Source organism: Nipponia nippon, unplaced genomic scaffold (assembly GCF_047370975.1).
Source record: "Nipponia nippon isolate SJK-2023a ecotype South Korea unplaced genomic scaffold, ASM4737097v1 scaffold_15, whole genome shotgun sequence".
Lineage (NCBI taxonomy): Eukaryota > Metazoa > Chordata > Aves > Pelecaniformes > Threskiornithidae > Nipponia > Nipponia nippon.
In genome coordinates, this window is record NW_028262331.1 from 5177214 (window position 1) to 5205137 (window position 27924).

Sequence of the window (27924 nt, forward strand, 5' to 3'; positions counted from 1 at the left end):
CCTGCACTGAGCAGTGGGCTCTAGCCTCTCGGTGAGCATTAATTCATCTTCGAAACACCCCTGGGAAGGGAAAACATGATCAGCCAGAAGCGGGAGGGTGGGCATTCACCCAAAATCATCACAAAACCAGTGATGGTGAAACCAAGGAGAGAAGTCAAGAGTCCATGCCCCGGTCATGCCTCCTAGACAGCGCTTTTGCAAATCCCCTATGCCCCATGTTCCACATTGCTGCCTAAAACACAAAAAAAGAGGTTTAGGAAGACACTGCGCTCTTCTGCTGTGGGAGGTTTGGGGGAAGAAAAAACAAACGGTGCATCGCTGTGCAACAGCCCTACAACCAACCTCCCTCCTTGTTTCTGCACCTTCTCAGTGCCCCCAAACCAGCCTCTCCCAAAATCTTGCCGGATTACTCCTTTGCAGAATAAGAGGATGGCAAGGAAGCATAATAAATAAATAATAATAATAATAATAAAACCCCACCCTCCTTTCCGCCCCTTACATAACCAGCATTGCCTTAATCCTACAGGTGCTTCGCAGAAGTAAAAAGGATTTGTTCCTCTTGCAAATCCTTTTTCTTTCTTTTTTTTTTTTTTTGGTGAGTCATCCTTATCTGCCCCGCGGACATGCCGCGGGGAGGCCCGGGGGGGCCCTGCGGGGTCCGGGAGGCAGCCCGTGGTAATGTGACCCCTGGCTAAATCACTTAAACCTCTCTGGGCTCCAGTTCCCCTGTGGTAAGATGCGGATTATAAATCTGGCCTGACCCCCTTGGCAGAGGAAGGTGCTCGGAGATGGGCCCTATAAATATGTCAGCAGGACAGCGAAGGTGAGCGGTGGGGCTAGCCCGCAAACCTCCACCCGCAGCCCACTCCGGCCATGCAGCGCTGCCTTCCGAACCCCGCGGATGTGGGGGTGCCGGGGGATCACCCCAAATACCCTCGCATATACAGTGCAAAAATGAGCTTTGGGGCTGGTAGATGGAGCAAGAAAATGCTGCTCTCTCTTCTTAGGGCATGGGGGTGCCCTTCCAGGACTTGAGGGGATTTTGGGGGGGCTTGGGGTACCCTCTGAGAATCTGGGGTGCCCTCTGAGGATTTGGGGTGCTCTCCCGGGATTTGGGGAGCCCTCGCAGGCACGCCGCCCCAGCACAGGCAGTGGGGTCGGAGGGGACGGATGACCCCACAGGCGGGGTGCAGCCCCGCGGGGGACCCCAGCCCGGAGCCTTGCCCCCCGTTTGGGCTGGGCTGGGCCGGGCCCGGGGCGGGGCGGGGGGGGAGCGGGACCCCGCGGCGGGGCCGGGCGGGGCCCTTTAAAGCGGCGGGCGGTGGGAGGGGCGGGAGGCGGCGTTGCCGGGCGGTGCGGGGGGCGGCCGGGCAGTGCTGGCCCGCCGGGAGCCGCGCCGCGCCGAGCCGAGCCGAGCCGAGCCGGGAGCACCGAGCAGCGGGCCGGGTGAGCGCATCCCTCCGGTACCGGATGGCGGCCGCCTTTGGCGGCGGGGGAGGAGGGAGGTTCCTTGTTTTTCCCCGTTATTCCTCCCTCCCTCCTCCGTTTGGAAGCGGACCCCCGGGGTTAGGGGGGGGGTCCCCGCTTGCAGCGGGAGCGCGGAGCCCCCCCCGGGGCCCTGCGGCGCGGTGGAGCCGGGGGGGAGCTGCCCCGGGCCGCCCCCTCCCCTCTCGCCGCCGGGCCGGGGCTCCGCTCGGCCGGGCCGGGGGCTGCCGCCTCCCACCCTCGGGCTGATTCCTTCCCCCTCCGGGTGAGCATCGCCGCTCCTCCGGCCGGCCCCGAGCCCCGGAGGCCGGCGGGCGGTGCTGGGGCCGCCCCGGGGCAGGCACCGCTCCGGGGGCCGATGGGCGCCGGGGAGGCGAAACTCGCTGGGTCCCGGCTCGGTCCGGAGCGGCCGCGGGAGGCGGGGGGGGGATGCTCCGGCGGGGGCGCGGACAGCGCGCATGACCCCGCCTGGATGCGCTTTTTTTTTTTTTTTTTTTAATCATTATTGTTTGCTTGGGCTTTGCACGAGGGCTGCAGGCTGCTTTGGGGGGCTTGCCTTTCCCCCCATCTCCTGCCAGCTGGGTCCTGCCGGGGGCAGAGCAGCACCGGTCCCGCCTGGGCAGCCAGTGCCTCCAGTTCCCACGGGGCGCCGGGGCCACCCGTGGGGCAGCTGCAGCTCCTGAAGTTCCCCCAGCCCTGGCGGGGCTGGGTTGCATCACACAGACGCCTTTGGGAAGCAGAGGGACTTTCTCCATGGCCCTTCTGCTTATTTCTAGTTTCTGCCGAAGTGGTTGGTCAGGTCACAGAACTGCACCGATTGTGCTTACGTCAGGGCTTGATCACATCATAAAACTTTGCCTTCCAGGCCCCTCTGAGTCAGTGTGGTCCCTCGTTCCAGTGTCGAAATTCATCAGTTGAAGTTATGCACTTGACCTGGAAGATCCGTGCTGCTGGCATCTCAGGGCCCCTGTGAACTGGAACGGGAGAGGAGGTAAAACTGCTCTGTCCACCCAGCACCCTGCCCAAAATCCCTGGGAGGCCCTGCCACTGCTTCTTTGAGTGGATTACTTGAACCTCCCCTCCATGGGGGTTTTTGGTTTGGTTTGCTGGGAGGGGAGTGGAGAAGGACCATGCGTGCAATGCTGGACACCTGGCGCTATGCTTCTAAATAGGGATCATGCTCCTAAACCACCCAGGCTCCTCTGAAAGGCTCATCCCTCCTAGACTGGGGCCCTCGGTCATTGCATTTGCACAGGCAGGTGGTTGTGTGCTGCCAGGAGATGTGCTTAGATGGGATTGTGAGTGCTCTTGGACCTCCCCTCTTGCATTCCTCGGTGTTGCTTCATAGTGCCTCTCCATTGCTGTAACCACGCAGTGCACCCCAGGGTGGCCGTTGAATAACTTATTTCTAAAAAAGTTGCATAATTCTTGCAGAGATACTCCAGCCTGTTGACATGTGTTTGAGAAGGGTGTGGGTTTGCCTGCCGGTGTCTGGTGTCTCACCCAGCGCAAGGTGACCACCATTATCCCTGTGCCATCAAGTGGGACAAGTCAGTCTTGGGGGCTGCAGGATGGAGCCTCCCCTGTCCTGCTCTGAGCAAGGCTTTGGGGTTAAAATTGCCGCCTTCCTCCAGTGTGAGCCCCTTGGTTGGCTCAGGGGTGCTGCGGTTGCTCGACTGCAGGGTTACCTTTTCTGGCTGCTCCTCTTGACCATCAGGTCTGTCCCCTCCTCTCCTGGGCTGGTGGGAGCATGTCTTGTCCAGCCTCCTCTTGTCCTTCCTCCTTGGAGGTAGATCACCCTTCTCTTCAAGATGAGGATGTTGCTGGCTAATGCCCTTCCTCCTCCTCCTCTTCCTTGTCCTGGGGCAGGCAGAGAAACCTGATGATGGTTGCACATCTGCTGCTCTTGCTGAATCAGGCTTCCTGGGATGCCCCGGGGCAGTGCTGCCTTCCCTGCTCTTCTCCAGCCCAAAGGCCAGCAGAGCCGCTCCTGGCAGCACTCCCCTCCCGGCACACCCGGGTGTTGGTGCCCTCACTTGCCCTCGGCCGGTTTCCCTGCCTGTGGATGCCAGGGAGGTGGTGGGATAAGGGTTGGAGACTTGTGCCTGGCTCAGTGCTCTGCTTTCTCATGTGAGTGGAGAGTGGAGGCTGGCAGAGGGAAACGGAGGACCCTGTCACTGCGGGGAGCATTGGTGTGCTCCCTGACTCCCAGGAATTACAGGTTTGAATCCCACCTCGCTCCATCGCAGCAGAGAGGAGGAGAGGTTATCCCTAAAGGGAAAACTGCATCCCAGACCTGATTTTTGTTAGAGGGGAAAACCAGAAGGGCTTGGAGAATCCACTCGCTGGGGGAGCGCCTGCACTGCTGGGTGCAGGGTCCAGGTTTGGGGCGAGACTCGACTGGAGCCCTGCATCCATCAACGCCCACAGATGCTTCGGAGTAGGGTGGACCAGGAGAGCGACCCGGTATGCATCCATTCCAGGGTCCCATTGGGAAGACAGGAGCAGGTTTGTGCCCTGCTCCGCTGGGTCCTGGCAGCATTTGGCATGCAAGACCCTGGGGCTGGAGAGGGGCTGCGGTGGCACTGCAGCGGGGCAGTGCCCTGGCCGGGAGCCCCGGGAAGGAGGGCTGGCGGAGAAGCCAGGCACAGCCTGTAAATCCCTCCTGCCTGGTCATGGCTGCCACGCTGGGTACGAAGCGCTGCCTACCCGGGAGCTCCCCTGCACAGTGAAGGGAAAAGGGATAGTTGAGGTTGAGTCTCCAGCCAGGGATGGCAGCTGTAACAGGGTGTTTTGCATCATCTGGTTAAGGGGGGGTTTCAAAGCCCACTGGAATTTTTATGAGGTGTTTTGCTTAATACACCACTTAAGCAATTAGCAACGATTGTAGCAGTCCTGGGTAAGGCGCTGGGTAGAATTGAATTTCCCAAGCTCAGATACCATTAGGCAGCAGTTTAACGCTGTTTGCAGGCGGGTATGAGACAGTGATGCGTGTGGGGAATTAGATCTGCAAAGTAAAAAAAAAAAAAAAAAAAAAAACATAATAAGAAAATTTTGTATAGACCTATGTAACTTTATCCCATGTTTGTTATGTGCCATAATTGAAAAACAATCTTGGGGGCTTCTCTGCCCTAACAAAGGGCTGATCCCCAGTGATGGCTGTGCCGTACTGCATTGGGATGCACTTTGCTGGGCATCCTGCACCACCGACCCGTGCAGCTCACTCCCCAAAAACACCCAAGGAGCCCCTTAATGGCATAGCAATCTACAGGGCAAGAGTCGTCTTTTTGAAGGAGTTTGCACTTGTTTGGGGAATTGCAGTTAGTTTTATGTTGCGGGGCTGTTTCAGGTACATCCAGGGGTGGTGAGTGAGCAGCTAAATCTCCTGTTATTTGGTGTGTCTCAGTTCTGGAAGGGTCTGCCCCGAGGTACCAGGTCAGTGGTTAATATATAACGCGTGTGCATGACACTGTGCACCCCGCTGCTGCGTGGCACCAGCGGCCGTCCAGCCTGGAGGTGGATGTGCAAATAGTTTTACAAGGATGGGAAGCCGAGAGGAGGAGGAGGGTTTTGTTGTGGGCTGCAGGGCGGAAGGAAATCTAGGCTTAGCGAGGGAAATGTGAGATTGCTTGGTTGGGGACAGGGCTTCGGCTGCTCCTCTTGGGAGGATCTGCTATTGTAGTGGTTAAAAATAGACTTTGGACTGGTTACTCTTCTGTGGGAAGCTCCCTGGCCGGAGACAGGCAGGTGAGGTGGCACCCAAGTGAGACGGAAGGGACAACAGCCTCTGACCTCCTTTACCAAAAGCTCTATTTTTTTTTTTAATTTAATAATTTTTTTATTTTTATATTTTTCAAGAAACAGCCAGCTTTTCTTTTGGGGCACTGAGGGGGTATCTTTGCTTTATTTCCAGACACAGTGCGCTGCCTCCAAGCCTTCATGATGCCCAACTGTAGCGATGCTTTGCACAGCGTCGCATCACTGCACCCTGGGGACCTCCTCGCCATGGTGAGGTTGGTACCCCTCAGGTCCCACACCGGTGTACCCAGATCAGCGGCATGCTAAATGGCTTGGGTGATGCTCCAGCCGCGCGCGTGGGCTGGCAGCATGGCTCCCTGCAAGCTGGATGGAATTACTTGGGGAAGAGATTATCTAAGATCCAGTGGATCTTGTCTATTAACTTGTCTTTATTTTCCAGCAGCTGTCAGCACAGGAGGTAAAATGTACGCTGGGGGGAGATTTTGCAGGGGAAGAAGAGAAGCAGCCCTGTAATATGAAGTTGGTCAGAACAGTGGGAAATAGAGAAAATCTCAGGTTTTGCTGGGGGACTGTCATGGGCCTGAGCTCTGCCTGGCCTGTCTTGGCAGACTGGCTGCATGTGGGAAAGAGGAGCATCTGTGTCCCCCCTCCAGCACCCAGGGGTCCTGGCCGGGAGCAGGTCCCCCAGCGCAGGGCGAGTGGTGCCATGGGCTGGGGACTCGCTCAGTAAGTCAGTGGCAGGGCTGGAGCTGTGTTCGGGCTGCACTGCTGCGGGCGTGATGCGGTCCCCAGAGCCTGGTATATTTGCAGGTACATCAGTTCCTTCAGGGTTGGCATTGGGATGCAGAATGGGGCGATAGCACGCAGAGCTGTGGGGAGACCATCATATGTGCAAGAGGGGGGAAAAAGGGTCATTTCTTGCCCATTTTCTCTTTTGAAGACATCTCCCTTGAGCGCCTGTGCCCCATAACCCTGCCCTGAAAGATGGCCATCCATCTGGAGAGATCCAGAGGGATCCCTCATTAAGTAGCAGAAAAACACCTAAGAAGAAGCCTTTTCACTCCAGACAAATGTTTTCTAGGCTCCAGATGACAGGAGGACCCTGTAGTGCATCTGGGCAGGGAGTCAAAGCATGCATTTAATGGGGGAATGGTTCAAGGAAGGTGGTTTGACCATTAAATCTGAGGCCAAGATGCTGTTCAATTAGTATTTTAGTGGGATCGACAGTAAATGAGAGGAACAAAGATTGTTTCCATTTCTCTCCAATTCATAGAATCATGGAATAGTTTGGGTTGGAAGGGACTTTTAAAGGTCATCTAGTCCAACCCCCCTGCAATGAGCAGGGACATCTTCCACTAGATCAGGTTGCTCAGAGCCCCATCGAACCTGGCCTTGGATGATTCCAGGGACGAGGCATCTACCACCTCTCTGGGCAACCTGTGCCAGTGTTTCACCACCCTCATCATAAATTTCTTCCTTATCTCTAGTCTAAATCTACCCTCTTTTAGTTTAAAACTATTACCCCTTGTCCTATCACAACAGGCCCTGCTAAAAAGTTTGTCCCCATCTTTCTTATAAGCCCCCTTTAAGGACTGAAAGGCTGCAGTAAGGTCTCCCTGGAGCCTTCTCTTCTCCTGGCTGAACAACCCCAGCTCTCTCAGCCTGTCCTCACAGCAGAGGTGTTCCATCCCTCTCATCATTTTTGTGGCCTCCTCTGGCCCCGCTCCAACAGCTCCATGCCCTTCCCATGCTGAGGACCCCAGAGCTGGAGGCAGGGCTCCAGGGGGGTCTCACCAGAGCGGAGCAGAGGGGCAGAATCCCCTCCCTCAACCTGCTGGCCACACTTCTTTTGATGCAGCCCAGGATACGTTTGGCCTTCTGGGCTGTTAGTGCACATTGTTGGCTCATGTCCAGCTTTTCATCCACCAGTACCCCCAAGTCCTTCTCCTCAGGGCTGCTCTCAATCCCTTCATCCCCCAGCCTGTATTGATACCAGGGATTGCCCCAACCCAGGCGCAGGACACTGCACTTGGCCTTGTTGAACCTCATGAGGTTCACACAGGCCCACTTCTTGAGCTTGTCCAGCTCCAATGGACAAGCTGATCTGATTCAAGATCTATAGGATATAAATAGTACATGGAGCAATGAAGAGTGCAGAGAGCACTCAACTTCTTCCACCCCGGGGCTGTGGTGGGGATGGTAAGTGGGTCTGGAGGGATGTGTAATGTGCACGGGCAGATAACTTCTGCTTTTTTGCCCTACGGCTTTCTCTTCCTAAGTTCAGGCTCTGTGTGTGGTTAAAGCTCTGATGGGTTGTGAGGGCTGGGACCCTTCCCAGCTCCTCGAGGTGGCAAAGCAAGCCCCCAGGAGGAGGTTGCTTGGTCTTTGCATGCTTCGGGTGTCTGCTGTGGAAAGGGGGATGTCAGCTCCATGGCTGATGTGTCCCCCATCCCTTTGGGCTTGCACAGTAAGAGCAAGGATGATGTGTGTCCTTCCTTTCTGCCATCAGCTCTGAGCCCCACATGCTGCTCACTCTGCCCCACCGTCCCCGAGGGCAGTCCCCGTCCCGGTTTTAGCTGTTTTCCCTGTCTGCCTGGGGCCAGGCTCCCTTGCGAGCTGCCAGAGGGGCTGCCTGCCTGCCAGGACCTGCCTGCCAGGAGCGTCACCTCGCAGCCTGCTGCCGGGGGGCCGGGGGTGTCGCCTTGCTCTCAGACTTGCTCGTGACTCGGGGATCTCCCCTGGCCCAGCACACTGAGGTCACGCACTTTTCTGGGGGAGCAGGTGCCTGGGTTTCCTCACGTCATTCCCACGGGATTGCCCGCTGGGGCTTTGAATGGCATCGATCTTGCTGGAAACCGAGCAGCTTGCTGGACCAGGGCAGCCGGTACCGAGCTGGGGACCTCCTTCCCCATGAGCCAGGGCTTTGCTGCACACCTTACCGTGCAGGCTCTGCCTCTCCTGCCCTTCCCCGCTCCCAGCCAGGCACACGCTTTACCCCAGGAGCTCTCCCGTCCAGGCAGAGATGGAGGGATACAGGCTTGCCTCTTACAACCTCATCGGACAGTGGTTTTTTCCTGTTGGAATTTTGGATCGCTTTGGCCCAGCCTGGCTGTGCTGCACTGGGCAGAAGGGAAACATCTCTTTATTAGGGTTGTTTCCTTAAATAAAGCCCTCGGAGCAAGTGCTGGGCTGGCAGTTCTGGCTATCCCATGACTGGCGTTGCGTGTTTGGGTTATTAACACCTCATTAGATGTTGGTTCCTCCTCACGTCTCTGGTTCAGCAAATCCCGGTGGCTTTGTCATTGCTGCCCGACTCTTGCTTTACGAGAGACTTTTTTTTTTTCTTCTTTTTTTTTCCATGGTCTCTTGCACTTCTGCTGACAGTTTAAATTTCATTTCTTCTTGAGGTCAGTAGCCTACTTCGACTTTCAGATCTTTCTACTTGCGTGTGCTTCCCCCCGGTGCAGGGGATGCATCAGCACAGCTTATTGGGAGAGGCTGTCATAACATCGCTGCCAGCGGCTGGCTCTCGCCTGCGATTGTAACCTGGGTTTCCACTTGGCCGATCCTCAGAAATCCTGGGGTTTTTTTTTTGTCCTCCTTAAACCTTGACTTGCTCTCCCGAGTGACAGCAGCAGCAGGGCATGGCTCTGCCCTGGGAGGTGTCTGGGGACTCGTGCAGGTGGGTTAGGAGTCCATCACCAGCCTGATGTCTTGATTGCCACTCTGCTGCTTCCCTTTGACAACAAACCTCCTCATTTTATATATTCCTATGTCTGTCGTGTCGTGTAACCCAGGCCACGGACTCGAGGCTGTGGCCCCTGAGCCAGTTCTGGAGTTGTCTGATAGCACCTCCGAAGGGATCTGACTCCTTTGAAAGGTGCCCAGGAGCACACTGCAACCCTCAGTAAGCTGGGCTGGAAGCGGATGGCCCTTGCTTTCCAAAAATGCAATCACAGATTTGCTGCTTATTTTCATCTTGAGCTTATTTTCATCTTGAGCTTATTTTCATCTTGAGCTTATTTTCATCTTGAGCTTATTTTCATCTTTTCTTCCACCGCTCTGCCCGGGGATGCTGTCTGTGGCATGATAAGTTATTTCGAGAAATGGGGCAATGCTGTTGGTATGGAGGGGAGCAGAGGCACCGAGATTAAAGGTAAATCTACACAGATAATTGGGAGCCTGCTTCCTGCTGAAATCAGGTAAATGTGTACGTGCTGGGGCGGTGATGGCTCTGTGGTCCTGGGGGGCTGCCCCCAGCCACCCCGCCTGCTCCCAGCCTCTGCCGTGGGGTCCTGGCCGGGGGCTCACAGACCTGTTCTGGGCAGGGGGGGCTGGAGATGCAGCGTAGGGTTAGTAATCCCCCCCGCCGCCTCCTCAGACCTGCCAGATGTCTCTCCTCTAGGCTTCATTTTTATAAATTGGCCTTTTAAAGTCTGTCATCCCCGTGCAGATGAAAGAAAGATGCTGTGATGCCTCTGTGTGCGTGTCTCCGAGCCCGAGCCTGGCTGCGGTGACTGAGTGGCGAGGCTTTCTGTTTGGGGCTTTATCTTTCTTTGAAGTGCCTTTTTTTGTTTGTTTTCTTCTTGTTTTTTTTCCTTCATCCCTCTGAGTCTGTTGCATCTTGGCTTGCCACCCCTCTGTTTCAGGCAGGCAGGCCCCACTCTGTACCACTGGTCCCTCCTGGAGAGATGGATGGGGAGAAGCGTTCTCCCTCCATCCATCACGGGGAGGGGGGACACCAGCAAAGCCTCAGAGCTCAACACCGGGGGCAAAGCCAAGCTCCTTCCTTCTGGCAGATGCAATTAAACCCATCGCCGTGGGGCTTTCTCTTCCCCCCGCAAGCCCCTTTCCACTCTTTTCTCTTTGCACCCTTTCCCCCTCCCTTGGTCTCACCATGCTCGCTTGGATTGGCAGGGAATCATCTCCCCTATCTTCCCCAAGCCCAAATACTCCTGGCCCGTTGCTTGGTGCCAGGGCAACTCCCAGGGCAGTGGCGGGGAGCTGGGGCTCTGAATTTTAAAGTCGAAGGGCAGTAGCTGCTGCCACAAGCTGAGCCTTTAAATTCTCTGCTCGGTGATGGGTGAATAAGTAGGAATTGCGTTTGCTGGGCGGGTAACAAACAGCTTTGTGTGTTCTGCTGCTTTCCCGCTGTCTCTTGGGGAAGTTCAGACACTGTTCCTAAACTGCAGGGATGGGTTTTTTCCCAGCTGGCATGGATCCCTGCGAGCAGGACCCGCTTGGCTCTCGGGGAAAGCCCTGTGATGCCAGGGAGAACCTCGCTGGGGATTTCTGCAGAGAGCTGGAGCTCTGCCGGGGACCAGTGATGGTGCTGAGGGACATGAGGGGCCAGCATGGGTGGCCATGGATGGCCACGTGTATGCCCTGTCCTCACTGCCTCCCTGGCACAGCCAGGACACGGAGCAGCATCCCTGTCTCGACAGTGGGAAGATGCCACATGTGTGGGGCAGAGATGCTGCCAAGGGGAAAGCTGCGTCATCCTTACAAGGCAGCAGAGAAGCCAAGCTCCCCCAGTTCTGGCTCTCGAGCAGCTCTGGATTTCTCTTTCCATCGAGCACTTTTGTTGCCTGTGTGAGTTTCTCCTGGTTTGAAGGGGTCTGAGAGCCACTTCCAGGGACAGGGGTGCTCCCAGAGATCTCCAGTGTTTCAGGCTGGCAGGTCAGGCAGTGTCTTGTCTCCATAGGGATGTGTTGGGGAAATGGCAACCAGCTCCTGGCTGCCACTGCTGCTCCAGGTCATAGCCTTCGGGGCTCAGTCCTCCCTGGGGTCTGGTGACTGACGCGGTCAGGGTCTGGAGGACAAGGAGGGGGTTAGCCCCGTCCCTGGTGCCTGCCCCAATCCCGTGGCTTGTGCAGTTCATCTGAGTGGTAATTATTGGCCATGTAAGCTGCCGGTGGGTTGCTGGGCATGGTTTATTAGCAGGAGTAATCCCTCGCCAGCAAAAGAGCTGCTCTGTGAATGGAGAAAGCAAAATCTGGGAGAAATGTCCCATCCTTCCAGAAGTCTGGCTACCCTGGCATGGTCCATGGCTGTCCCCAGGCATGGTCTCCGTCTGGAGCATGGCAGCCACAGACACCCTGGGCTGTATTTGAGCCAGCTGAGGTAGATTAGCCGAACCGCTGCCCTTGGCGGGGAAAGAGGGTTGCCTGGACACGTGGTCTGTGAGTTTGGGGACATGGGCTGAGTGGTGCCCCAGTTGCTCACTGGGGAAGGCTCATCATCACCAGCGGGCACAAGCAGTCTTGGCACGGGGAGATTGTTTTATGAGGTGCGATCGCTGCTGGGGTCTCCGCGGGGAGGTGGTTCAAGCTGCCCAAAGCTAGGTAGAGGTTTGGGAAGTGCAGCGTAAGCACAAAGTCAGGGATGCACGCGTGCCCCTGCGAGTCCCATGGCCACTGGGAGAGGGACCAGTGTGGAGGTCAGGCAAAGTGGTGCTTCTCCTGTGGGCATGCAGGTCTGGTCTTCAGCTCCCTTCAACTTCGGGTGGCCTCCTGGGTCTGGCTTCTTTTATTCCCTTGTACCCTATCTACTCGTTGGTCTCTGCCGAGGACCTGTCCCGGGGTTATCCATTACGCTATGGTGCCTGATGCTCAGTGGGGAGGGTGAGGGGCAGGGGCTGAGCTACCCCGTGGCTCCGGCAGCTCAGTTTGGTCTGACGCAGATGTGACTGGACAGGGAGGGCTCAGCTATGGCGGGGGGGGGGGGACAAAAGAGCAACATCTGCCCCAGGTGAGATGTCACCCAACCAAGGAGGGTCTGGTCTATAAAGCCTGGGAACGAGCAGCTCTGCCAGTGTGTCTGGCTCAGTCCTTGCCAACAAAAGAAGCAAGATCCATGTCTCTTCTAATATGTCACTTCAAAAAAAATAACAAAATTGATGTGGCAAAGGATCAGGACAGAAATGCGGATAGAGAAGGTGAAGGACCAGCTGCTGGGTGTGGAGGGGAGGATGCTGCCCCGTGTGCCCATGCGGGGCCTCTCTGGGACGCTCGGTGCTGCCTCACCCTGTGGGAGAGCTGCTGCCATGCCCAGGCAGAACACACAGGCGAGATAAATCCTGAAGGTGAATCCCCCTGGGCTCCTCCGGTCGGGGACTCCTTAGTGGTTTTATGAGAAATCAATAATGCTTTTGCATGGTCATAATCGTAAAATAAGTACAATTTATGGCTGCTGCCGGGGCCAAGATTTTTTCCAGCGTACAAGGTGGAGAGGGAACGGAGCAAAAACTCTTTCCCGCAGCATTTCCCTTTGCACCAGGGCTGCAAACCTGCTCCTACATCATGGTGTAGGGAGACCCCCGTTTACAGGGGAGTATGGCCACACAGGGTGGGTTGCCCGTGTCCGTGCCTGCGCTCACGCTGTCCCCTTGCCCCCGCAGCCCGCCGGCAGGTGGAATGGGTCAGCCATGAACGGCGATGCCCTGTGCCAGGAGCCCTCCTCCCCGCTCCCCGACTGGAGGGAGTTCTGCGAGCTGCACGCCCAGGCGGCCGCCGTCGACTTCGCCCAGAAGTTCTGCCAATTCCTGAAGGAGAACCCTCACTACGACACCCCCGGGGCAGAGACCTCCTTCTCCCACCATTTTGCCGCCAACTTCTTGGACATCTTCAGCCTGGAGGTCAGCCGGGTGTTTGTGTCTGACTCCCCCACCAAGTACAACATCGTGCCCTTCGTGGGGCTGCAGAACTGCCACGTCCCCTACGGGCGTGAGGTCACCCCAAGGAAGGAGGAGACGTCCACTGAGTCCCTGGACAGCATGGACACACCATTGGGTGCCGGACGGTACCTGAGCCCAGTGCAGCAGGCACAGGCACGCAAGGTGTCCTCCTACGGCCAGTCCCGCAGCTCAGAGGACGTCTCCATCCATGCTGCTGCCAAGCCTAAGTTCAAGAAAGGCTTCTCCTTGAGGAACATGAGCTTGTGTGTGGTGGACGGTATGAAGGAGATGTGGCATCGCAGGTCCTCTCCAGAGCCAGGCGCTGAGGCTGCCCCGGGTGGCCGGAGAGCCGAGAGGGAGCCGTGGCCAGCTGGGGGCAAGGAGCCTGGTGACCCACGGGAGAAATGGACCCACAAGCTGCGCCTGTCCAAGGTGCCATCCTCCAAGGTGGAGCTGGTGGACATCCAGAGGGAGGGGACGCTGCGCTACATGGTGGCCGATGACACGAACTGTGTGGGGAGCTCACAGTGGCAGAAGTGCCGCCTCTTGCTCCGGAAAGCGGTGAAGGTGGAAGGAGAGAGGTTCCTTCTCGAGTTTTATGTCCCTCCAAAGGTAAGTCCTAGCTTTTCTCTGCTGTTGTTTTTCTGAGCAATTCAAGCAGCAGTTGGGCTTTGTTTGAAGTCTTTCTTAGTTCCACTGCTGAGCTGGGATGAAATCCAGCTCTGGTCCAGAGGGAGATTTGGTGCCATGTGGCTGAGAAGCGAACGGATGGGACAACTTGGTTGAAACCCATCCAACCTGCAAGCCCCAATTGCTGCCATTCACCAGGGCATGGCCCCCTCCTTCCCCACAGCCCTTGGGAGAGATGCTGAAGCCTGGTCCTTTGGCCACCAAATATCATCAGTCTTGGTGGAAAAGCTCATTCCCCCATCAAGATGTGGGGTGTCCAGGCTATCCAGAGGGATTTTTTCTCTCCCCAGTGTGTTGCAGAGACATGTCAGACCAGTGGCTCATGGAGCAGCAGTATGGCTGGGATCGCTGCCTGGGCTTTGTGCTTTAGATCTCAGAGGATCACTAGTCCACTTTCTGAAAGCAGTTTTTTTTCCTTTTGAAAACAATATTTCATTTGGAATAATTTTGCATCTGCAAGGCCACCTCCAATGCAGCTTTTTGCTGCTGGGGACAGAAGATGCTGGTGTTGCCCTCCAGGAGCACCAGTACCATGGATGGGTTTTACAGCTCTCCTCCCAGACAGCCCCAGCTACTTCCCCTCCTGGGCAGAGGGATGCTGCTGATGATGATCATGATTACTATTATTACCCGCAATATCACTTTTTCTTGCCCACATCTTTTCTTCTTCTGCAATTTTAATGAAAGCGTCAAAATCAGGAGCTGGTTTTCATTGCATTGTGTCCTCCCTCCCCTCCTCGCACGCATCCCCCGCTGCACGCGATGCAGGGAAACGTTATCCCTGTTTTCCTGGGGGAAAGGCTGAGTGGTGGAGTCCTTTGCTCAAGAAATGTGGATTACGAGACCTTCAGTCTCCTTCTTGTCACAGGACTGCCTTTGCCCCTGGGCTGAGCGAAGGGATGCCTTGCGCTGCAAAACCCTCACCTGTGCTAATGCCGTGATTGTGCCTCATCTGCGCTGTGCCTTCTCCTCTCTGAAGAGCACAGGGCAAATAATAAGCCATTCCCTGGGGCTTTACTAGCTCTATGTGCTAGTAATGAAATCTCAGGTTATTTAAATACCTAGGGAAGAAAAATCTCATTTACTTCATCTTCTCCGGGACTTTCCTGCTTGCATTTCAGTCCCTGGTAGCGAAGCTGGGCCAACACAAGCCATCGTGCTGGGCGCGCACCCAGGGCTGCAGCTCTGTGGGCCTCTGTGTGCTCCAAACCCTCGGTAACCCTCGGTTTGGTAGAGGGATGGATTTGTACATTATACATGGGGACAGCAGGATAGTTCATATTTTTAAACAGCATTTTCTATTTTTCTGAGGCCAGAATGAACCTTGGCATTGTTGATGTTAGTCCGTGCCTCTCGCCTAACTGTCACATCTCTCCCAATAAAATATAAAATATGAGTTTAAACTCAAGTGGATAGAGCAGCTCAGCACTGGTACGGATGGCGTGCATTGCTGGTAGCTGGCTCGGGGGACTTCCTCAGCCCAGGGACTGCACAAGACCCGGCTGGAAGGAAACCACCGCATCCGTGGCACGATGCACGGAGGAGCCGGTGAACCCGGTGGGTGCGGGCTGCACAAAGCAGCACTGGCGAGCCGGCCGCACCAAAGGGGCAATAAACTCAGGTTAAAATGGAACAACTGCTGCTCTTAAAACATTTAAGAGAATGCTCATAGAGGGATTTTTTTAGCGTATCTTGATTTGCCTCTAAAAATCAATTTTGAAATTATTTTATGGCAAATTGTATGAACATTATCTGCTCTCCTGTTATAATCACACCCTGCTTTGGTTTACATCTTTCTTCCCTCATCCCATCTTGCTTTCCATCTGGCAAATGATTCAGCTGTAAAAGTGGCACCAGCCTGGCACAGCTGGAGGAAAACGGCTTTTTGCTTCAGCAGCCCACAGGTTTGTTTTTGCATAGGCCCTACAAAAACTGTGGTCATGCCTTTAAATCTTTAAAGGGAAGAGCCCTTCTGGAGAAGACCCTTCTCTGGCTCACTGGTGAATTAACACAGTATTTTCTTTCCTTTCAAAGCAGCTGCCTACTCCTTTCTGACCTTCTCCCGTGCAAACACCAAGAGGGAAAAATTCCCCAGGGCAGGGCTGAGCCCCGCATCAGCCCAAGAGGAGTGTGGAGGCAGGGCTGGGGCCCCGGGGCTGGTGGAAATGAAACACCCTGGAGGGGAAAAAGCAGTTCCTGTTCTGTCTTGGATTTTCCCCCCACCCCCCCAAAAAAATGGGAACTGAACCCATTGTTGGTAACCTGCAGCCCAGCACTCATTGCCGGCCTCGTCCCACTCCCTGACCCAAGGCACCAGGCACAGGTTTCGGTGACTAAATCGCATCTCTGCTTCCCACAGCTGCAATGCTCCAAATCCAGGAGCCCTGGAGGAGACCGGCCCTGGGAGCAGCTCCACAGGCTCCTTTGAGGGGATTTGTTATAATTAAAACAAATAGCTGGGGAATTTGTTGCTCAGCAGAGACTTCAAGTGGGAGGCACTGGGTCCTGCCCCCCCCTCGAGGCTCCGGCGGGTGCCAGGGGCCCTGGGGGAAATTAATTTTTCTTTATTTTAATGTAATTAAAATTCCCTGCATGGCTAAGGCTGCTGTGTTGTAGCTTCTCAGTTGCAATGCTGCTCCTGCACTGGATAAATGGGGTGTCTTCCTGGGCTGCTTTCTGCATAGGAACTGTCCCCCATCAGATACCACATCTCCATCAAGAGAGGGCTTATAAAGGAGAGAAATAAGTGGTCTTGGCAGAGCTGGCATAGCAGCCTGTGCTGCAGCAAGGAAGAGGTTTGGCAGTTAAATGCACTAACCTCCCTATCTTCCACCGGGCCTCCTCTTGGTTTAATTAAAAGAGCTTGGAGTTATCAGGCATGTGAGGGAAATCAATGCTCTTTTTTTTTTTTTTTTCCCCCTGTAATAACCATGCAGGCTGAGCCGCGATCTTGCCTCTCTGAGAGCCCTGCTGCGTTGTCCCCTGGGAGAGTTTGATTCAATTGAGCGACTTTTATTTATTTATTGATTTCTTTTAATAATTTTTTTTCTTTTCTCAGGCTTCCAAACCCAAGGTGAGCATCCCGCTGTCAGCCATCATTGAGGTCCGCACCACCATGCCGCTGGAGATGCCCGACAAAGACAACACCTTCGTCCTAAAGGTGAGAGCAGGGCAGCAGTGGTGTGTATCCTAACGGGGACCCCATCTGCACCTGCATCCAGCCCTCGCTGTGGGGATGCTCAATCCCCAGGGGGATCATTGCCTTGGTTTTCGGAGCTGAGATGCCAACAGCTCCCCACGGATCCCTGCATCCCCTCCCCAAGTTGTGCCCCCCCCCCTCCCCAAATGATGCAACCTCAACCTGATACCTAGGTATTTTGGGATCAAGCTGTTTGCCTGGCTTTCACCATGGGGTTTTGTTTCTCCATGGCACCAGGAGACGAGTTAAATTAGTGTCCAGAGACAGCCTGCAAGGGGAAACGTTCTTTGGTGCGGCTGCCCGTGGTTTTGTGACTGCCGCTGTCCCATATTGGTGGCCCATGGTGGCTGTTTCATTGACACGGGGCGAAGGGAATGGCTGTGCGGGTCCACCGAGGCCCTGGGGATCAATCACACCATACAAGTCTGGGGGCACGAGCAGAGAGTGAACGTCTCTCTGTCCAGAAAGAGTTTTCCATATCATGCAATTAATTAACTTCGTGCTCCCTCCTGCTCTGCCGAAAGGCAGTAGCCTGTCACAGCAGATCGGGGCTGAATTTAGCAGGGTCCTGGCTCGGGGCGCGATGTGCCGCCATGATGAGGGACATGTTGTTGAAATGGTGTTTCTCTCTAGTTAATGAGGCTGTGCCTCCCTGCTCGTACTAATGGACTTGTGCTCTCCATCAGAGCTGTTGGACCTGCCTGGCTGGGAGGTAGCACATGTACATGGGGGAAGAGCAGTGTTTTGAGGATTTCTGTGTCCTATCTCTGCTAAAAAAACACCTCTCTTGTCTGGTGCTTCTTCCTAAAAGCATGTGGCAAAGGCAGAGCAGAGAGACCAAGCTTCCCAGCTGAATAAACCTGCTTAAAAGCTTGGAAAACTGGGAAAGCAGAGGAGGAAAAAAATTGAGCCTGGCTTCGTGAAAGCCCCCGTGCCTGGTAGCCCATCTGGCCCCAGCACACGTTCCTGCGGGAAATTGCTCTCCACCAAACCCGGCTCCTTGTAAAGGTCCCACACCTTCTACTGGCAGCCTCCTCCAGGGCATCCTCCCTGCCCCAAGGGCTTCTTGCTGTTCAACCTCAACCTCTGCTGCAGCCAGTGTCCACCATGGACATGGAGGCTAATTCTGCTGTCTTCTGTGCCTCAAAGACCAACCTCATGTGTCGCCTTCTCTCCAGACTGACCAGCCCAAGGTCCTCCCCGCTTTCCTTGCGGGCTCTGGAGAGAGCGTGCCCCAAAGCATATATGGTGCCATGGCCAGGAGTGGATGGGAAGGATTGCTTCTCCTTTCTCCTTCCTCTTTACCCAGCCCAAGTTGATCCAGTTGCTTTCTTTGTACCCTGATGATGATGATGACTCATAGGCAGCTTGTGGGCTGGTGTAGCCCCTCGATGCTTTATGTAGAACCGCTCTGGAGTCACAGTTCCCCAGCCCAGACACCCACAGCGACTGGTGCGAGCCCAGAGCTCACCCATGTCCTTCAGCTGAGGGCTTTTTCTTCCACAGAGCATTTCTCAGCTTTGACAAGTTCATTTGAATTCTCATCTCATCTTCCAACACACTTGCAATGTGGTGTCATCCGTGAATTGATTAGGCATCTTCTCTTTGCTTTTGTCCTAATCATTACTGATGAGCAGCATGCATGGCAAGAGTCCTTGATGTGAAGGAGCTTCTGAGCATATCCCTTAGCTTTGATCATTAGCCATCAATAACCTATTAACCATCGATAACTGCTCTTGGAATATGGCTCATCAGCTACTTGTGATTGTGTTTTCTAGATTCCCTTACAAGTCTCATCTCAACTGTGTATTGCTACCCACCTTGCTGGAGTGTCACATCAGTGTCCAAAGCGTGGCCAACACCAAGGACGTGACACTGCTTCTCCCCATCCCTGGGGCTGTCATGAGCGAGTGCGGATGGGTTGGACAGGGTTTGGTCGTGGCAGATGCCTGCTGGGGGGATTCAGCTCTGGGGTGCTTCCTGGGTGTCTGAGGAGGGTTGGTTTCTCTGGCTGCTGGAGGAGGACTCTGGGCTTGTCCTCTTCCCATCTTCTGGAGCCAGACATGCTCTCCCCACTCCCACTGCTAAGGGCTCTGTGACTGCTTCAGCCATTTCTTTAATTACCCTAGGGAACGCTCCAAACCCCGCTGGTCTGAAAATGCCTGATTGACCAGGTACCCTCCTGCCCTGTTCTGGCCAGGGTGCTGACCCTGCCGTGGGGTTAATTGATTGCAATCGATCCTTTGAGTGAGCCAAGGCATTGAGCCCATGGGCTCGCTCCCCGTCTCCTGCTGCCCCTCTCCTGCCCCTCCAGCCAGCCTTTGCCCTCCCCTCCCAGCTGTCAGCACAGGATGCTTTTCCCTTGTTCCCGACATCCTTTATTATTTGTAGCTCATTTTCTGCCCCAGCCCTTCTTGGTGGGACATCTTCTTGCTGCTCTTTTGTATTCCCCCTTTGCTGGCTGGACTCGCAAAGTCCAGGGGGTGGACTGGGTGAAGGGGTGAAGTGTCAGGGTATGGATTAGAGGGGTAAGAAAGGGAGCTGGGTTTCCCCGCTGCCTTCCTGTGTACAGGGTTGATGTGGAGCCCGATCTCAACCTATGCACGCAACACACCATGCTCTGGCGGGTTACGATGGGTGGAAAAGCCCCTCCCTTGTTCAGGGAGGCCACGCTGGAATAGTTTCTGCCAAATTGCCTAAAAATTAGCAGGCAGCATGTCTCCACCACCCATCAGACACTAAGCACATGCTTTTTTTTTTTTTTTTCCATTACACAAGCAGGCACTTGCAAAATACCCAAGCCCTGCACGTGCTTCGCTTGCTTTCAGGCTCTGCATGAGAGAGCAGCCTTGTCTCCCACGCCGGCTTCATGCATTGCCCTCAGAAAGCCAGAGAGGCTCCTTTGCTCTAGTTAAACAAAACAGGGTGGGGGGATCTTTGCTGCTCTCCTCCACCTCTGCTCAGGGCGGGATGGCCCATGCACGGCCCCGGGCTGCAGCAGGAGAGCAGATTGCTGCTCGGCCCCAGCCCAGGCGCTGGGCACCGTTCCCTGCACGCTCTGCTTATTTTCAGGACAGTGATTCAGTTGTTTGTGATTAATTTAATTTGCTAGGAGGTTGTCTCAGCTGGCAATGCGATACCCTCCTGGAGTCAGGGCTGCCTTGCCAGCTCAGGAATGAAATGTATAAGGGGTCCATGAGGGATGTGGGGAAACCTGCCAGAGGCACGCAGCATTGCATGGTGTGGCCTCTGAGACCCGCTGCTCTGTTGCTGATGTGGGGCTTCTGGGTCCTCCCTGGCCCCAGAAAGGCCCAGCTCCTTTGGGCTTGCAATTTTGGAGGCTCTTTTGCATCCTGATTTTTATTTTAATTTTTTTTCTGTTCAAGTATGTTTCTCTCCCACCCCATTGCAATCAGAAATCAGAAGCCTCGTAGACCGGCAGGCAGAAAAGATAAGATGAGAGGTTTTAAACGCCTGGGGTTAGGGGTCTGGCAGGATTTTGGGGCAGTGAGAGGGCAGCATGGCTTCTGCTCTACTTGTACAGAGCTGGTTTTGGGAGACACTGAGGCACCCCAAAAGTGAGGGGTGCTGTCTGTGCTGGTGCGTGGTGCCAGGCACCCCCGATGCTGCTAGCCAGGTGTGGTTTTGCCACAGAGGCTGTAAAAACCTTGTGTTGCATTTGCTGATAACAGTGGGGTGGGGATTTTCCTCTGAGCCCCGGCTTTGGTCAGGGGTCATGCTTGGACACACCAAAGCATCTCTGTTGGTCACCCCTTGGCATCCCTTTGCTGGGATGGGAGAGGGCACTTATCCTCTCCTGTTCAGCCGAGATGCTGTTCAATAGCAGCAGGTGAATGGGGGGGTCCGGCTGGGTGATGGGGTGTGCCTTGCCCCCGCGGGGGTGGTGAGACCCCCGTCACAGCCTGACGCTGTCCCGCATTGCCTGCAGGTGGAGAACGGGGCCGAATACATCCTGGAGACCATCGACTCCCTGCAGAAGCACTCCTGGGTGGCAGATATCCAGGACTGCATCGACCCCGGGTAAGGCGTGCTGGAGGAGGGTGCTGTGCGGGGGCCGGGCTCACCACTGCTCTGGTGCCACTGCCACCGAGCATGGGTTATTACCCCGATGCAATTTTTGCTACTCGGGTTATTACAGAAAGTCCCTGACTCATGCCAGCAGAAGTCTGGAGGCGAAGTTAGCAGCCTGTGTGTGTCAGAGGTGCAGCCTTGCAGAGCACTGGCTGCTTGCTTACCCTTTCCTGCTCTGTGTTGCCTCGGCTAGGCAGAGGCAGGTGACCTGGGAATGCAGCCCTCAACATGGGAAGCTCCTAACACCCACCCTCTGAAGCTCTTATACTATATTTTCTATGTTTTTTTCCAGTCCAGCATCCATGGTATATTTAAGATTCTGCTGGCTAAACTGATTTATTTATGTTTCTATCACTGTGGTATTAATGCTGTCATTGGCGTCACAACAACTCTGCCAAAACTTCTCATCTGGTTTTTCATCAGCCCATGCCTTGGGTTACGCTGTAGGGAAGTTCGCGTGGCCAGTGCTGCTGCCCTTCAGCTGGCTAAGACAGGCCCAGGCACTTCCCAGGCTTTGTGGAAACCCCAGCGCTGCCCTTCTTGGCACAGTTTTGGAAAAACAACGTGCCCAGGCTTGCAGAGGTGAAAACCTCAAGCAAACCTGGAACAGGGGCTTGGAGAGGCTCCGGCTGCCCCTGGGCTGCCTTTGCCCCCTGCTGCCGAAGAGACACGGTTCGGGTGCTGTGGGGTTGGTCATGGCGGAGGCTGCATCTCGCAGGGAGGATGCGCTAATGGTCTCCAGATCTGTGTTCCTTCAGCTCCTTTTGCTGCTTTTTAAAATATATGATTCAAGAAGTGACACGGAGGCTGGACTGCTGAGAGAGACGAGGCTGGGAAACACGGCCCTTTTTCTCCCAGCGTGTGTTTCAGTGCCCATTTTCTAGCTGGAGCAAAGTGCCGCGGCCGTGCTCACCTCAAGCCGCTGCAGAAGCTGCCAGCAGCCCTGCGCCAGCCCCTTGCTCTGCTGCCGGCAACCTCCCAGCCTTTTATGTTTGCTTAGCACTGAGCGCAGTCCCACTTTGGCCTCCGGACGTGACTGTAAAGCAAATAATAATGAACTCCAGAGCAAATAATAATGAGCTGTTTAATACACCGACACACACACACTTGGTGCCAAGAACGAATTTTGAATCAGCTCCTAATGCTTTTGCCAAGGGCTGCGCGTTGGAGCCGCTGCGTGAGCGCCCGTCAATGGCTTTTCTGCAAAGCGCTGTTGGTTTTGGTTTCCTTCCTCCCTTCTTGTTTTTAACTGGCTGCAGCTGAATGACTCCCAATGGCTGATTCACTTACTGCCCACTAAATAATTCAGCAGCTCCCTCGTGAGCCATTACTGCTAACGCAGCTGCTTCCTCGCTGCCTGTGCCCACGTGGCTGCTGTTAAGCAAGAGTAGCCGAGTGCCGTGGGCAGCTCTGGCAGCGTTGGGCTCTCGCCGGCGGCCAGAATAAAAATAGGCTGTGGAGCAAGTGGGGGGCTTGCGCAAGAAGGGTGCTGAAGTGCATGAGCAGGGGTGAGGCAGCAGGGATGCTCCCCATGGGGGCTGTACCGCTGCACCTCCCCACCCCGCTTTCTCCTGCTCGCTGTCTTGCTCTGGGCCTCCCAGCTTGGTTTTTTGGTGTCTTTTGGGGTGAAAGCGAAAGCACCCTTGGGTGGAAGTTGGTGGTGGGAGGGCACGTGTGTCTATGTATGTCTTGCAAAGGAAAGCGCTGAAAGTCAAGTTAACAGGTTTCCATCCAAACCAACAAGGTTGCAGCCAAATACTGCAGCTAGGACCAGCTGGTGTGACCCATGTAATGAGGGCTTTCAAAGGTTTAATCCCCTCACACTGGTATCTCACCCCCTCAAAAGGCCACGTTGTTTTGCTGGCTGCTCTGCCTCTTGATGCTGTGGGCACTTCTGTCCATGGCAGCCCCTCCAGGAGGAAGCGAGGAGCATTGGGATGTGCTCCTGGATCACAGTCGGAATTCCGTTTGGTCAAGAGTAGCCATTGCATGCCTGTGAGCAGAGGTGCCATGCATGCATCCCTGCAGTGTGGCGGCTGGTGTGTGACTGCTCTGTGTTCTCCCACCAGGGACAGCGGGGACGACATCGAGCTGGCGTCCTGCGCGCAGGGAGCCTGTCTGCCAGGCAGGGTGTCCTCCTGCAGCTGCGAGTTCCTGGCTGATGGTAAGGACCTACGTCTGGGAAAAACACCTGCTGGGGAGGGTGGGCATCTCCGGGTGTCAGCTCTGGTTTGGGGGTGGCCAGCAATAAAGTGAAGGAGCCTGAAGCAGGTGCTGTGGGGATGGATCTTCTTCTATCTATCACCTTCCTCTTCTTCATGCTAGTCCCCCCACCTGGGGAGGTGGCCCACCCCATTTAAGACATCAACGTTGCCCCTGTACATCCTGGTATGTGTTGAAAATGTAGTCCCTGTCTGCAGGCACTGGGGTCTCCGGGTCCCAGTGAGCCGCCTCCACCTGCACAGCCCCACCTTGTCTCCATGCCCAACCCAGACACATCTGTGACTCCCATACTGGTTGCACCGGGGAAAGGAAACCCAGTGCAGGATGAAAGGGAGTACCCTGAGCTGTGGCCAGAGCCATAACCTAGCCCTGAGATGTCTCTGAGAGCCCAGGGTGCTCCAGCACAGGATAGCCCCCAGCAGTGTCCAGTGATGCCGAGCCATGAGCCCATCCCTCTACAAATTCCCTTCCAGATGCACCCAGGCCGCCAGACAGATGTGCCCTGCCCAGCGCTCACAACGCTGCCACGGCCACCGCCATCCCCGTGCCCCATGGCCGAGGCAGGGACTCCCTGGGGGAGCTCCTCGCCCACGTCCCGCTGGAGAGCTTCCTGCAGACGCTGGAGTCCTCCCCTGCTGCTGGCAGGCATCTCACAGGTACTGGGATGCAGGATGCGGCCCCAGCACCTTGCTCTTGGGGGTGCACGGAGGGAGAGGAGGAAGGGGTGGGAGAGGGCAATGTCTGAGTGCTCCCTAAAAGCCTGCTGTCCCTGCGGCCAGGGGAGGACAGCGAGGCGGAGACGGAGATCAACCTCTCTGATTTCCCCTGGTTCCACGGGACTCTCTCGCGGATCAAGGCGGCTCAGCTGGTGCTCTTCGGGGGTGCCCGGAGCCACGGCTTGTTCGTCATTCGGCAAAGCGAAACACGGCCGGGGGAGTATGTGCTGACCTTCAACTTCCAGGGGAAAGCGAAGGTGGGTGTCCTGCTTCTCCCTGGATATTAGTGCCAGCCCTGCCCAGCACCCTGGACTCCTTCCCGCCCTGCTGGGGCTCTGCGAGCAAGTGGATGCCATGCGGTGACCCCAAACACGGCAGCTCTGCAGGGAGCTGCATCCCGGCAGGGCATCCCTCAGGACCACCTGCCCTTGTCCCCCAAAAGCCCTTTGCACCCTGCCCAGCCCCATCAGCGCTTTCCCAGCTGGATCAGTGCTTGCGACATGGGCATAAGGTTAAATACCCCACAGGAGCGCAACGTAGCTTGGCACATCATCCCCTGCCATCTTCTTGTCCGCTCCATGTCTTGAAGTACACAGATGCACTGTAAAAAAAAGCAATCCACATGTACTTTTCTGCTGGGTCCCTCTTCTACCAGAGGGCATACGCTGCGAGGGGTTGAGATATAACTGCCTGGTCTTGTCACCTGTCCTGCATGAAGTAGTTCAGGTGGGCTGTGGGCTTCCCTAGGCTCTCTGTGTCACCAGGACTGGAGCTGCAGCCCCCTCAGCTGCACCCAGCCACCCTTTTCTGCTGCTTCTGTACGGTGTTCATCACCAAGAGGGAGCAAACTTCTCCTGGGGCTGCATCAAGTGGGGTTTTGCAGGAAATACCCTGCAGGAGGAGACCCTCCAGGCCAGGCAGGGAAAAAAATAACAGTCCTGTGTTACGAGCAAACCTCCCTTGGCTAATGGAGGTGGCTGCTTCTGCTGATTGCAAGGGTGAATCTCACCCTTGGAATCCCCAGCTCACCTGCTGGTCCCCTGTACTTTCAGCACCTTCGCCTGTCACTGAACGAGAGTGGGCAGTGCCACGTGCAGCACCTTTGGTTCCAGACCATCTTTGACATGCTGCGCCACTTCCACACGCACCCCATCCCCCTTGAGTCGGGCGGTGCAGCCGACATCACCCTCCGCAGCTACGTCGTGGCCCAGAGCCCGCTACCCGGTAGGTGCCAGGGCTGTGCCACTGCTGAGTGGGTACATGGCTCCACATGGAGGGCCGGGTTCGTGTTTGGGCTGGGATCTCGCATGGACCCAAAATGGACTGATTCCTGGGATTCCTCTGGTGATCCCCTCCCTAAAGCTGTGCCCATGTCAGTGTGCATGGCTCTGGAGATGCCCCGGGGTGGGCATTATCCCATTGAAGGTGAGCAGGGAGGACCACACAGCAGCAGGGCTGTGCTGGGATGACCCGCGTGTCCCCAGCTGTGGGTGTCAGTCCCCTGGCTTGAGCAGGAGAGGAGCAGAGGGGTCTGTGGGACTTGGTGGGGCTCAGAGCATCCCGCTATGCCGGGAGAGGGTGGGCAAGGAGGGCTGGGGAAGGACAGGGTCAAGAATGGAGAGCAAGCAAGGGAGAGGGTGGGTGTGAAAAGGTGCCAGTGAAGGAGAGGAGGGGCTGAGCCCCCAGGCAGCGTTGGAGGGGTCAAGCTCCTGTCTCCCTTGCAGATGCCAGCCCCCCACCAGCCCTCACGTCGCAGCCACCGGGCTGCCGGGTCGACCTGCCACCCCCGCACTACTTCTGCAGCACAGCACCCACCGGCCCACCAGCACCACCACCTGCTGAGGGGGTCGCCGTGGCCCCCACTGTCACCATCCCTGCACCCTACCACCGCCTGGAGGGTGCCCTGGGCCCCCGGAGCCGCAGCGACAGTGCTGAGCGCCGGCCAGAGCCCCCCACCACCAGTGCTGAGGACTACCACGAGGCTGATGGTGCCCGGAGCCGGACCCGGGCAGTAGAAAACCAATACTCCTTCTACTGAGCCCCCCAGGCCCAGGGGCTGGATGGCAGGGGGATGCGGGGCACCCGTGCCCCTCACCACTGCACCAGCCTCACCACCTCCTCCTGCCACCACCAGCAACCTGGCCAGGACGTCCTTCTTGCTCCCTACCACTTTTGGGAGCTGTGTGAGCAGCGGGTGATGTCCCGGCTGGACCCGGTGCCAGCCCTGAGGTTGGGGCAACACTGGGGGTTTGGGAGGCTGAAAGCATCAGTGCCATTTCAGAACTTGCAGCCTCTTCCCTTTCCCTCTGGACCAAGAGCTCTCCTGGGGCCGAGACGGGCTCCCTGCATCCCTTCTCTGGTGATGCCCCTCCTGGGATGGCAGCACGAAGCTGTGATGGGCTCCTTCCTCCAGCCAAAGCACCTCGGGACATCTCCTCTGGGGTGAGAGCCCAGCATGACCAACATCCCTTCCAGCACCATCGCCCTGCAAACCAGCTGCCGATGGGCTCTGGCATTTCAGGATGACGGTGGAAGTGGCAGATCCCCACACAGAGGCTTTTCTTGCAGACACGGATCTGTGCACCCGAGAGGGCACTGCTGCAGAGGTGTGAGGGCTTATCCAGGCTGGCTTTCAGGCTCCCTCTGGGGCCTTTGCCAGGAGAAGGGTTTTTCCAAAGCTTAATGCATTGCATTCGAGGAAGGTTTTTTCCTGCTGTCCTGCCATTTTTGTTCCTTTGTCCTTTCTGTCCTTGCTGTACCAACAGAGAGTCCCTGGAATAACCCCTTTCTTCCTCCCTCTCATCCTTGCTTTTTCAGAACCTAAGCTCTCTGCAAGGGCATCAGCTCAGCCTTCTGCCTTCTCTCTGCCGCACCTAGGCACTGTTTTCCATTGCTCAAGGCAAACCTTGAAAAATATGACAACACCCCTGCTTTGCATCAGTTGTTATTCATCTGGGATGTCTCGGGGGGGGGTCAGACAGAGGCCGGGGCTGTGTCCGGAGGTGGTGCGCAGCCTTGCCCTGCAGGTGCTCGGTTGGGCTGCCAGCAATGAAAACACTACACATCTTCAGTAGATGCTATTGGAGATTATTTTTTTTTTCTTAGAGAAATAGAAATGCCCGGGAAGAGCAAAAGGAATGGGGCTGCTGCCAGGTGGGTGGACAGCCAGCTGACACGGAGGGGCCTGGCTGTCTGCAGCGACAGGCAGGATTGCCCTTGCCGATGGCTGAAGTCCCTCCCTGGCAAATGTAAAACCCTGCCAGCGATGGTTGTAGCAGCACTGCTGCCAGGAAGGACCAGGCAATGCAGTGGTCACTGCTTCTTGGTGGCTTTCTGATAGACCAGTGCAGGCACATGCATCGTAGCAAAAAAAGAGGGTTCTCCAATAGAGGTAAGCCCTGAAAGAGAGCACAGAGCAGAAACCCACTGTGGCCAGGTATGCACTGTGGTGTCTGCTTTTCCTACATGTCACTGAAGCCCTTAGGGTGGTTTTACAGGCCCAGCTGCTTACCGGGATTGTGTGCCTCGTGTGGGGTGTGAGACCCTCCAAAAGGGCAGCTTTGCTTGCAGACAAAATGCTTGCATGTCCCTCTTGGTTTGCCTCACACAGCTTGTCTTCCCCATCACCAGGACTCCTGGCTCCTTGTGTGGCTGCCAGGTCTGGGTGACAGTGCTAGCAGGACCTGAGCGAGGTGGCTTTGAAGTGTATGGATAGGTCTCCAGGTAGAGCAGACCCCACCATATCCAGCTGGAAGTTACCACTTAGTGCAAAGAGAAGTACAAGCCAAGCCACAACCTAGCTCAAAACCCCCTGAATTTGCCTCGAGTTTTGGGTTGGGTCAAATTTTTTTTTTAGGTGCCTTCTTTTCTGAGCTAGCAAAGCATGTCCCCAGTGCTGGAGTCACTTGTCCCTCCCACTTCAAGAGGGCAGGGAAGGTGTCTCCAAGGCTTCTTGCCTCCTCCTGCAACGTGAGAGCTGCCTTTCTGGCCCATGGGTCCATGAGATGAGGGCTGGTGGATGTCATTCCTGCAGCAACTGCCACCTTGTCCCCAAACGCATGGCCCTTCAGAGGGCAGCGGGAGCA

The 27924-nt window shown here is 55.9% G+C and overlaps 1 protein-coding gene across 1 annotated transcript; it reads left to right on the forward strand.

The window, feature by feature from the left end:
* The first annotated feature begins 1346 nt into the window (after positions 1-1346).
* On the forward strand, positions 1347-27764 carry SH2B2 (SH2B adaptor protein 2). The gene is made up of 10 exons (XM_087752135.1): positions 1347-1446; positions 2351-2476; positions 12644-13531; positions 16668-16769; positions 20758-20849; positions 22970-23064; positions 23597-23779; positions 23903-24096; positions 24892-25063; positions 25564-27764. The coding sequence occupies exons 3-10, from the start codon at positions 12671-12673 to the stop codon at positions 25875-25877; spliced, it is 2013 nt and encodes a 670-aa protein (XP_087608261.1). The 5' UTR covers positions 1347-1446; positions 2351-2476; positions 12644-12670; the 3' UTR covers positions 25878-27764.
* The last annotated feature ends 160 nt before the right edge of the window (positions 27765-27924 follow it).

What these genes read in the sequence shown, in the direction of transcription:
- SH2B2 (XM_087752135.1), top strand. Translation starts at nt 12,671, where the DNA reads ATGAACGGCGATGCCCTGTGCCAGGAGCCCTCCTCCCCGCTCCCCGAC. An exon ending in TGCTGGCAGGCATCTCACAG is followed by an intron (nt 23,780 to 23,902) that starts GTACTGGGATGC and finishes CCCTGCGGCCAG; the next exon opens with GGGAGGACAGCGAGGCGGAG. An exon ending in ACTTCCAGGGGAAAGCGAAG is followed by an intron (nt 24,097 to 24,891) that starts GTGGGTGTCCTG and finishes CTGTACTTTCAG; the next exon opens with CACCTTCGCCTGTCACTGAA.